This window comes from Akebia trifoliata, chromosome 15, assembly GCF_017979445.1.
Source record: "Akebia trifoliata isolate Shusen 1 chromosome 15, ASM1797944v1, whole genome shotgun sequence".
NCBI lineage: Eukaryota > Viridiplantae > Streptophyta > Magnoliopsida > Ranunculales > Lardizabalaceae > Akebia > Akebia trifoliata.
The window spans coordinates 6,199,158-6,210,566 of NC_141389.1; the positions used below are offsets into that span (position 1 = coordinate 6,199,158).

Sequence of the window (11,409 nt, forward strand, 5' to 3'; positions counted from 1 at the left end):
GCCTCGATTCGTCGAACCCTCAAAAACGTTTTGCAGCAACGATAAAAGAGATTTTGGATTTTTAGTATGGATACAATTGAAAGCGCCCTCGATCCGCGGGGTGCACGGATCCACTTTTGACCCTTGAGATTTGGGAGTCGCCACCTAGTTATTGTGGTCTAGGAACCAAACTGACTCTAACATGGATAAAAAAAACTAATCTACCACAAAAAATCTGGATCCGGGGATCATGTTACGGGGTTGGAAGGTGTTAGGCACCAACCCCGCCCGGCCATAGCCGGTCTCTACTTATCCCAAATAAATCTACATCGCTAATGACAAACCTAGATTAAAAAAATAATAAAAATATAAAAACTTACCTTCGATCTGCAAAAGTACTATTCCCTCAGATCTGGTGAAAATGGCTCCTTATACCGTATTCCTTACTTAATTCTATCTCCGGATCTGATTTTTAATCTCCGAGGTAAGGTATCTCCTTCTTGGATCTGGGTGCTTCGAATTTGTTGTGGATTTTTGGGATGTTTTTGAGAGGTTTTTGGGTGTTTTTAGGCTAAAATCAAAGCAGGGGTGTTAGATAAGGAGTTGGGACTCCAAAATTAGGGTTTTGGAGAGGTTGTGGAGGCTTCTTCACCTACTTTTCCTAGGGTTTTTTCTTTGATACGAAAATAGGGTGTGGAGGCTCCTATTTATAAATTTTTTAGAAGCATTAGGGTTTGATTAGGGTTTCTTTTTAGGGTTTCAATTAGGGTCTAGACTTTGGTCTCATGAGATGGACTTAGTCATTAGGGTTTTGACTTAGGGTTTTGACTTTAGTCTTATGAGATTGACTTGATTAGATTAGGATTTTGATTTAGGATTTGACTTTAGTCTTATGAGATTGACTTGATTAGATTAGGATTTTGATTTAGGATTTGACTTTAGTCTTATGAGATTGACTTGATTAGTTGAGATTAAGGTTTTGATTTAGGGTTTTGACTTTAGTCTTATGAGATTGACTTTAATACTTGACTTTTAGTCTTACTTAATTAACTTTAATTTTGACTTTAGTCTTATTTGATTGACTTTAATATCTTGACTTTAGTCTTTCTTGATTGACTTTAAATTTTTGGAGAACCCCTCTCTATTATATCTTTAATTCTTTGGACCCCCAAATGGAGAGGTCCTTAAAGAAATATCTTACGAACCCTCAACAATTTTGCCTGAAAGCCTGATTGATCGATTTTTTTGTTCACATTTTAAAATTAATTTTATTAATGTTTCACTTTAATTATTTAATGTTTTATTTATTAATTTCGAATTTTTTAATTATGAAATTGTGAAATTACTGTTTTGCCCCTGGAGAGGACTTTTCACGTTTTAAGTTGGTTTTTAATGTTCTAGGATGTTTTAGAATCGATTTTTCGTAAGAAATTCAATGGAAATATTAGTTTGTGTCATTTATGAAATTTTTTGTGTGAAATGGTTGTGAACTTTATGAGGGGCATTTTCGTAATTTTGTCGAATTCTGTGAAAATTGGTTAAACGATTTATTTGGTTTCGATTTATTATTTTATGTGTTTGAATGGGTTTTCCTAAGCGTAATGTAGGCTCTAGGGTTGTTTTGATGTTAGGGGTATTTTGGTAATTTGATAGTTTTTTTAGTGATTTTTATCGTGAAGCTTCTTTTTGTCTGAAAAATGATGATTTCTATGTTTCTGGAGTCGTATTTTCCTAGCGTAGCGTGGTTTCTAAGGTTTTGTTAGTTTGAGATACCTCATCCGGATTTCTGAAACACATCTGGTAACAAAATAAAGCAATGGAATACACATCCATCATTGGGAATCATTGCGATCGGGTTGACAAGTTGATTAATCAGGCGGATGCAAAAATGGGGTGTCTACAACAACTTATATCAGTACCCCAACTTTTTACTCCTTAAAACTCTCATTTTATATCGGCACCCCAATTGTTAATTGTTGAACCTCAAAGCCGTGAGAAAATGGGTAAAACAGAAAGCAAAAAAAGGAAGATAGTAAGCTAAGCTTACTAAATTAGTAAGATTGAAATCTTACTAAGGAACCTTGGTTCACTTTCAATAAATTTGGGGCCCATTGTAAGCCCATTCAAAGTAGCCCAAATGGATACAAGACGACTAGTGTCATAAACCAATTCGAATGGACACTAAGGCAAAGATACCGTGGAGATGGTCAAACAAAAGGAGGCGAGGATGACTAATTTTTGAAAAAAAAATAATTTAAGATGGCTCCACAAAGGAGGAACGATTCACATTATGTTTCTTCTTGAAGCATCTACACTATATAGGTTGAAGGGTCAATGTTTTAAAGAAAATGAGAATATGAGTAGGTAGAGCTCGATTCCATACATCTCGAATACAAAACCCATATATGTAACATCATAATAGTGTTAAAATGGCTGGGTTCAAAAAAATGATGAGATGAGGGATTGAACCCATACATCTCAATACACCAAGACTTTATAGGCAAGGGTGTTGTTGATAAAAAAGAATGAAAAAAATGGGCGTTTAATCCCATACATCTCAAAGGTACTAGGGTGAAGTTTTGAATTAGGATATTTTAAGAGGATTGTTCCAATGCAAATCAAAAGCACAATTCCTAAAGTTTGAATATTCTAAGTGTTTATCCCATGCACCTCAGAGATACTACCTTATGAAGTTGGATGTTGTAAGGTCCATAAATCATCACTTTCGTTCTGAACTCATGGGCCGAAAAATATTGCAATCTCCAAGGCCCATACTTAAATTTACAGCAAATCTGTAAAAGATGCATGGTCACAATGTTCTTCAAATTTTGACACTCATAATTTTCAAGTTAAGTCCTATACAAAATAAAGATAATTAATAACTACAGAAGAGGACCCAAATTCTCAATGGGAAAATAGAGGCATTAAATATATCTCTATTTGTCAATAGTGGCACCCTCATCTAAAGAATCAAGGGTACATTATCGTCCGATATACTTTCGACAAAGCACCCTTGAGAGAGCATTTGTAGACATCAAAATTGAAATGGGTCCTTGTTGTTTTCTAAATTAACGGAAGTCCTTTAAATTAAAATTGGGCCCATAAATTTAAATTGGGGCCATTGATTGGGACAGGACACATATGGTTTGGATTTGTGCTTTCACAGATAAAGCCCATGACCTAAATAAAAATCAAGTGATCCACACATTAAATATTGAGCCTTATACCCAAATAAATAAGTTTGGCCCAATAATAATCCATAAAATCCTTAAATGGGATTTGGACAAATTTACCCTTTTAAATAAATTAATTAAACCTCTTTAAGTTGGGGGTATAATTGGAAAGCTAAATTATCTTTAAGTCTATAAATACAAGAACTTTTCTCATTGAGAGGGGATGGGGATCACTTTATCTCAGAAAATAGAAGCTCTCAAGCCCTTCTCGAGGTTTTTCAAAGATCCAGACTCCGACTAAAGAGAAGATCAAGTATAAAGCCCTTCTCTGGAAGCCAAGAAAACCTTATCAACTGATAAAGTACAAAGTCCAAAGAGAAGAAAATCTACATAAGCCTCTACAGAAGATTAAGCACAAAGCAAAGTCACCGTCCAAGCAACCTTCTCAGCCGATAAAGCGCGAAGCTCAGAGAGAAGAAAAGCTATATACGTGATCACCACTATTTTTATATTTGACTGTTAATCAAAGGAAATATTGAGATCTGTATTTCTTTTTCATCAAAAATCAATAAAATCATTTGTGATTATATTTCACGAATCTTGAAAAAGATCCGTTGAAATTTATTGTCGACACTCACTAATCAAACTTGATAAATATAGGAGTTAAAGAGTACACTCAAGAAGTAAAAATCAGTATTACATTATTCTCAAGAGAACATAAGAAAATAATAAACTTACTGAGAAATTCAACAATGTTCCTACATGGTCTCCTAAGGATATATTGATAGATTGCACAAAAACATATATCAAGACATAAAATCAAGGGTAATTCTCAAAGTCAAAGATTATCGGTCAAGAATGATATGGTAGAAAGCATCGACAAAGACGCTCAGACCTACAAGTGGATCTACCATGTTCTTCACTCAAAAGAGGAGAGTTTTCATTCATAAAAGAATAAAAGATTTTCTCAGAGTTTTAGAAGAGTTGAATAGTCGAATACAGAAAACTCGATCATACTCGATTTCACAAAAGAAGACTGAAGATTACTCATTCTTAAAAAAAGACTTTACTCGACAGAGCAATCTAGATATTGAATTCCTAGAACCTTGACCAAATTAATTAGTATTTCACCAAAGGAGGCCTTCTTTGGCCAAATTATTTTCCTGTTTTACCAAGAAAAAGATAACCTTTATAGCCCTTCGTAGCCTTTAAAAAATTAATAGCTTTTTTTTTAAGTCATACCAACCAACCTTTGGAGGGAAGCCTAGTATGAACTACGTTTTAACCTGATCCTAAAAGAGAAGAAATATTTGGGGTACGTAGGCAACCCGAGAAGTTACTTCAAGCCCGATCACGTAAAAAAATGTATTCTCTTAAGAAAAATGCTATGTAAAAGGAAAATTCCCTATTACAAGGTTCAAAAGAAAATAATGCCAAACTAGAGGTATTAGAAAAAAGATAATAAAAAAAATTGACAGAAAAGAAGAGAATGTCAAACTAGGGACATTAGAAAAATTTGACGGAAAAGAAAAGAATGTCAAACTAGGGGCATTAGAAAAAAAGAGTCAAAAGAATGACAAAAAAAAAAAAGAATATTAGACTAGGGTCATTTTGGGTAGTCAGGCTTTTTATCATTTCTTTCTAAACCATGTCTTAAGTCCACCTATTAAGTTCTCCTGAATGCTAATTGACTTGATTAGGGTGTAGGGAACCAAGAAACTGTCGAGTTGAATATTCAAGATCATCGAGAAGAAAAAGAAGTCCGCTACGTCGAAAATTCGAAATGACGACTTAGGCAAAAGTTAGGGCATAACCATAAAAAAGAAAACTTGGTAGGTTGAAAACCTAAAAAGACAACTTAGACAAAAATCAAGGCATCTTTAGAAAAAGAAAAGAAAAACCCGTTAGGTTAAAAATCTGAAAATACAACCTAAGCAAAAATTATGACATTATCAAATAGGAGGAAAGGTCCTATCAAGAAGAAAAATTCAGAAGAAAGCTTGTACAGAAATTAGAAAATGCAGAGCCATTCAAGCTACAACATTCGTTTTTCATTCAAGAGCTCACATCTGACGAAAATAATGTTGAAGTCGAAAAAATCAAAAGTCATCTTGAAAATTGTAAGATCTTCAAGAGTATGTTTACTTGTTCAAGTGTTCGCTAATGGAAGATGTAGAATCATCAACCACTTTGAAGAGAAAAATCTTCTATTCTAATATTTATCAAGATTTTTTAAGTCCAACTCTCGTATTTTTCAATAGAAATTCGAAAGAAAATGATCAATCCCTTATTGCACATATGATAATCTGAAGAGTCTTACATTTAAGGAAATGTCAGCTCTTCTATCTGTCATACATCAGAGTCCATATATTTCAAGCGTAATTCATTCTATCAGTCTTGTAGTCAAATTCCAGTTAAAGCCAACTTTAAAACTAGGGGCATTTTTGAAAGTCATTTAATTCCAAAGTTTTGTTCTTAATCACATGATAAAAAGGAAAATCTTACATTAAAGTCCGATAAAGTCCAATGATAATTATGAATCCAGATGCATAATAAGCCAATAAAGGCCCGATCTTTTAAACTTTGAACTCGATTTTGAATCATAGAATGAATTAATAGGATTGTTTAAGTTCCTAATAATCTATTTTTTAGTAGGTCAAGAAACCTCCCCAACCTTCCCAAAATCCTAATTTTGAAGTTATAACTCCTTACCTAACATCTATACCTCAACTTTAACTCAAAAAACACCCAAAAATCTTTTCAAAACACATTGAAATCCATAAAAAAATCAGAAAACTCATAGATCTAAGAAGAAGATACCTCAACTTGGAGATCAGAAATCAGATCCGGTGACGGCTGAATAGCAAGGAAATACATACGAGGATACTCTCTGCCAGTGTTGAGGGAATCGTTGTAATCGACGAGATAATTTTTTTATATTTATTATTATTATTATTTATTACTTTTTTTGTCTATTATGCAATGTAATCATTTTTGGGAATTAGTAGAAACCGGCATTTGCCGAGCGGATTTGGTACCTAACACCTTCCAACCCCGTAACGTGATCACCATACCCGTATTTTCTTTCGTAGATTAGTGTTATTTGCCTTTTAGAGTCAGTGTTCGATTCTTAGACCGTAATAACTAGATGGCGACTCCCAAACCTCAAAAATCAAAAGTAGATCCGCGCACCCCGCGGATTGAGGGCACTTTCAACAGGACTCCAATTCAAAGAAAATAAGAAAGAGAAACTCAAGTAACCCAAAATTCTATAAAAATCTCTCCTCAAAATCCTCTAGCCTACCAAAACTCTATCCAAATCCTTTCGCAAACACCTAGGGAACTCTAACCAAGAACAAAAGAAAAAAAAAAAAAGAAGAAGAGACCATGGTGGAGCTTAGTTGTGATTTTTCAGATTTTTCCTATGTAATCTCCTTCAAAATCTCCTTCCTCTATCTATTCTTCTTCTTTACATTTAAACAAGTTTATTTTTATGCTTTATTTGCTTATATAAATGTAGATCTTACTTTGTTTTAGTGAGACTTGAAAGTAGAAAGTAAAACCTTTTAAAGGTAATCTCCTCATTTAAGCCTTCAATAAGCTTTCAAGAGCATTATAATATTTGTTCTTTATTTTTCTTACAGGCTTTAAATTCCTAAATTAGTTGCTCTTTATTTTCCTTATAACTTTTAAATTCTTAGAGTAGTTGTTCTTTACTTACCTTACAAGTTAAAATTCATAGAATAAAGATTTTCTTAGATTCTTTCGTAATGGCTTAAAAGCTAGGGAGTAATCCCTCTTTAAAGGTAATCTTTTCTTTCTAAGTCCATTACATGCATACATTATGCACATACACATCACTATTTTTTCTTTAAAATGTCTATGGGCCAAACGTGGGGATCGATCTAAATCTACATTGAACTCTCTATCAAAAAAAAAAAGTCCCAAATAGGACACAACTCATGCATAAGATCCCTAGTTTTTTTATGATAGTATCCAACTCATTAAAACCTTTTAAAGGCTAAACCAATAAAAAAAATGCTCTCAAGTGAGCATATAACCTTTAAAAAGAACATTAGGATCCAAGAAAGTGAAATCCATGTGGATTTCTACCAAAATCCTAGGCTCATAAAAAATTCAAGCAAGGATATTCTTTTGTATTTAGCTTGCTCACTATTTTAATTTGTTTATTTTCAAGAGCTAGACTATAGTTAATTTTTCTCAACTATTCTCTATAATTTTCTTTATTTTCAAAACCCAAAAAAGAGTTTTTTAATCTTCACCTATAGTCATATATTAGTAATTATTTTAAGATGAGAGGAATAGGTTGCCTAACACCTCCTTGTCTCTAAACCGAACCTCCTTAGCTTAGAGTTCTAGGTAGACATTTTCCCCTTATCTTTTAGATATGTGATTCACTACAAACAAATAAAATAGAATTTTAAAACCTTTTATAGTATCCATTCATACAGTTATAACATGAATCAATCAATTGGGATGCAAGTTTGTAACACAAATATTAGAAAAAGTCTACTTTAATTACACACAGAGTTCCACAATATTATTTATTACATATAATGATATAAAGAAGAGAGCTTACACACCTGCGAGAACACACACTCACACAAGTTGCAACAAACAAAGCAATACTGGTCACATGACTATAGAAATAAGTTTTCTTGATTCATGGAGGAAAGACTGTGAAGAAGGTTTGGACACCGGTAAGAAAGATAATGAAACATGCAGCAATTAAAGCAATAATTTTCCATGGATTACTGCAATGAGTGTGCACAAATTCACCTATATAGACCCTTCGCTTGTCTTTACAATACTTATGAATTCCATGTATAATTTTCGAATAGGCAGAAGGATTATGACCCAATCCAATTGCCAACTGGTTGACAAGCTTAGCTACTTCCTCATCACTGCCAAGGTAATTGTAGATTATATCCGCAGAACGCAACAATTTCACGTCATCAGCATGATCAATGAGTGTATCTAGGAAACAAATGAAGGAGATGAATGCACGATCATCGAGGAAATCGGAACTCAACTCATAGGCAATTAAATTGAGAAACCTGTCTTTGGTGGAGTGGTTAATTTCTAATATAGGAAGTGATAGCTCTCCATTGAACACGTTAGATTTGAATTCAATGTCATATAAACCACCTAAATCATTTGTCTTGAATGTAATCCCCTTATCTAGAAGCTCATTAACTGGAGGGTATGATCGCCACAAACCATAACTCGTCGGCCCCAGCTTGTCATCAATGGGATTGTCACCGACTAGTTTGGTCCGAAAAAGGTCTAGGATATGATAGGGTTCACGCTTTTTACCAAAAGATGATGAAAAAATCTTAAAGTTGTCTTCCACTTCTAAGTCAACATAACCATGAATCATATTTTCACTTTGATCTTCAGGGCCTTTTTTGAAGTCCATCAACACCTTCAAAACTGGGTATGGGAGCTGGTTTTCAAGCAAGAACAAATCTCTAAATATAAAATGTATGTCATTTCCGAATGCTAACAACTCGTCATTACTGCTACCAAACATGATATGATAAATGAAATCCAAAACAAAGCAACCATCCAAAAACATCATGATTGTGAATGCTTCTTTGTTTAAAGAAGAAATGAACACCTGATCGTAGTACTTCATAGCATCATCACTTACAGATTCAACCTTACTATAGATATCTTTGTAGGCCTCATCAATGCTAGGACCACAACCACTAACAAATCGCTGAGCAGTTTTGATCTTGAGCTCTTTTATCCACGATGATTCCAAATTATTGTGGTGATAAGGTCCAATTGATACCAATGCAGGCTCAAAGCATTTCTTATTAGCTTCGTTCTTCAACCATAGTGGTACCCTAGGAATTTTAATGTTGCCATTGGTCCTTCGGTCGCTTGTGCCCTTCTTTATGCTGTCCAACAACTCGTCCTTTTGACTTCTTGGGATGGATGTAACTGTAATCATGGAACTAACACACAAATGGTATGTGAGGAGATAACTAAAACTATAAGTTGGCTTCTATCACTTTTTTTTTAAAACTATATTTAAAAATAATGAAAAAGGAAAATTTTAAACACTTTACCGCCACCATCACAAAATTCTTCAAATTCTTTCAAAAAGTACAAATTTTTTACTGCATGACGGCATGTCATCTATTTCAAAATAGGGATATCTCCAATATTTGCAAAATTGTAGAAGGGAAGGCCAGAAAGACAAAAGGGTATGTCATCGATTTTATAAATTAGTGGTATGTCAAATATTCATCAAAAATTAAGAGGGGGTGTCTAAATCACCCCAAATATTTAAGGAGGGTAAAAAAATTAAAAAATTGGTGGGGGGGGGGGGGGGGGGAAACAACTTTTGCAAAAGAGAGGGAAAAAGAGGCATGGCATCACTTTGAAAACAAGGGACATCTCAAATATAACAACATGTTATAGGGTACTACATCACTTTCAAAAAGATCAGGGTGGCTTAAAATAGGTTTTTTAATTTTTACTTTTTTATATAGAGAAAATCTATACTCTGCCTACGGTGACAACACAAGCTACACTTCACCTCTAAAAGGAAAAAAAAAAAAAAAAAAACTAAATTAAGGTCTGTTTGATTGCATGGAAACCCAATTTCTAAAGAATTTGAAATCCTTGAAAAAATGAAGGTAGAAAATATGTAGGGTGAAAATTAAAAAAGTGTATTTGATTCGAGTTTGGAAAAAAAAAATCAAGGAGAAGAGCAAGATAAAAAAGAATAGAAGAGTGAGAGGAGGAGGAGGCGGAGCAGGGTTATAGCGACTAAGGGTGCAAAAGACAAAAAGAAAGGAGAGAGAGAGGATCTTGACGATGACGGTGCCAAGTGATGGCCATGGTGACGATGATGGTGGTGGTGGTGGAAAGGTAAAGGGGAAGAATAAGATGAACTATGTTTTTTCGGGGGGTGGGCAAATTTCATTCTCCCATTGATACAGTTGGAAAATGAAATCTAAAATCTTAGTTGGATTTTTAGATTAGGGTGAATTCATTTTTCATGAAAAATATCAATCAAACACATAAAAAATGAAAATTTTTATAATAAAATAAATATAATTTTTTTATTTTTCTATTTTTAAGTAATCAAACACACCTTAAATAAATCTAAGGTACTTCTCAAATATCTCACCTGTTAAATCATTAAGAAAATGCAACCTTAACTTAAGGTAAGGAGTAAACCTAATCTTGCATTTTGCTAGGGATAAGCCTCGTATCACTAATTTAATGAGGAGCCTCAAACATGTCTTGAAGCTATTTTTTATTATAAATTATAAATTCTTTGTTACAAAATTTACTATTAGATAGAATTGAAAAAACAATCCTTCTAACAACATTTAACATTAAATATAATTGTAAAACAAAGGAGTAAAAAAATATAATAGAATAAAAATAACATACCCATCAACGTCAGATTGAGACTCGTTGGTCTTCGTAGTTGAACCCTCCTTCATGCCTGCCAAGGTGTTGCACACAATACAAAATCCTAATTTTCAGAGGTACAATGAAAGAGACTTCGGTTAGAATTTTATAGACAAAAACCAAATTAGGGTCCACATGGATTGGATTTGACATAAAGTTATGTCATTTGTCTCATTTAATTTGGGTAACGGTTGGATTTGACATAAAGCTCTGTTATTCGATTTGGGTTACAATTGTGTCTAATGATTGAATAAAGAAAAAATTTTAAATCAATATACCGTATCAAAATTTTGATGACACATTCTTCATTGGGTTACACGTGGCATTTTAAGAAGATATTTCAAAATTTTGGGAAATGTAAATGCATGAAATAAATTCAAAACACCACGTGTCATGCAATGAGGAGGTTTCTTCATAATTCTGCAGCGGCCTACCTACTTTAAATTGAGATCCAGTAGAATAAAAAAAATCATTTATTATGTTTTGCACCAAACTGTCTAACTATCCCCTATAGACATTTTGGTTCGATTCTTGATTTGATTCGAGTCTAGGACATCCCTAAATCGATAATCGAATCGAATCAATTGATTTTTTAAAATTTTAATCAGAAATTGAATCATTTGTCTATAAAATCAAACCAATCCAATCTTAAGGTTCAGTTTGATTCGATTCTCGATTTGGACCGATCCAATGTGCACCCCTAGGCATAATCTAACTTTTCTTTTCTCTCTCCTAACTTTTCAGTTCACCAAATAGATGATGACGCATATAAATATCCTATGCTACATCAATTAAATCT

At 33.4% G+C, this 11,409-nt stretch overlaps 1 protein-coding gene across 1 annotated transcript; it reads right to left on the minus strand.

Moving 5' to 3' along the window:
* Positions 1-7,836: 7,836 nt before the first annotated feature.
* LOC147384110 (UPF0481 protein At3g47200-like) lies at positions 7,837-9,132 on the minus strand. Its single transcript, XM_086426307.1, has one exon. The coding sequence runs from the start codon at positions 9,130-9,132 to the stop codon at positions 7,837-7,839; it is 1,296 nt and encodes a 431-aa protein (XP_086282433.1).
* Between the last annotated feature and the right edge of the window lie 2,277 nt (positions 9,133-11,409).

Excerpts from the sequence above, each read along its gene's own strand:
- LOC147384110 (XM_086426307.1), bottom strand. The coding sequence starts at position 9,132 with ATGATTACAGTTACATCCATCCCAAGAAGTCAAAAGGACGAGTTGTTG.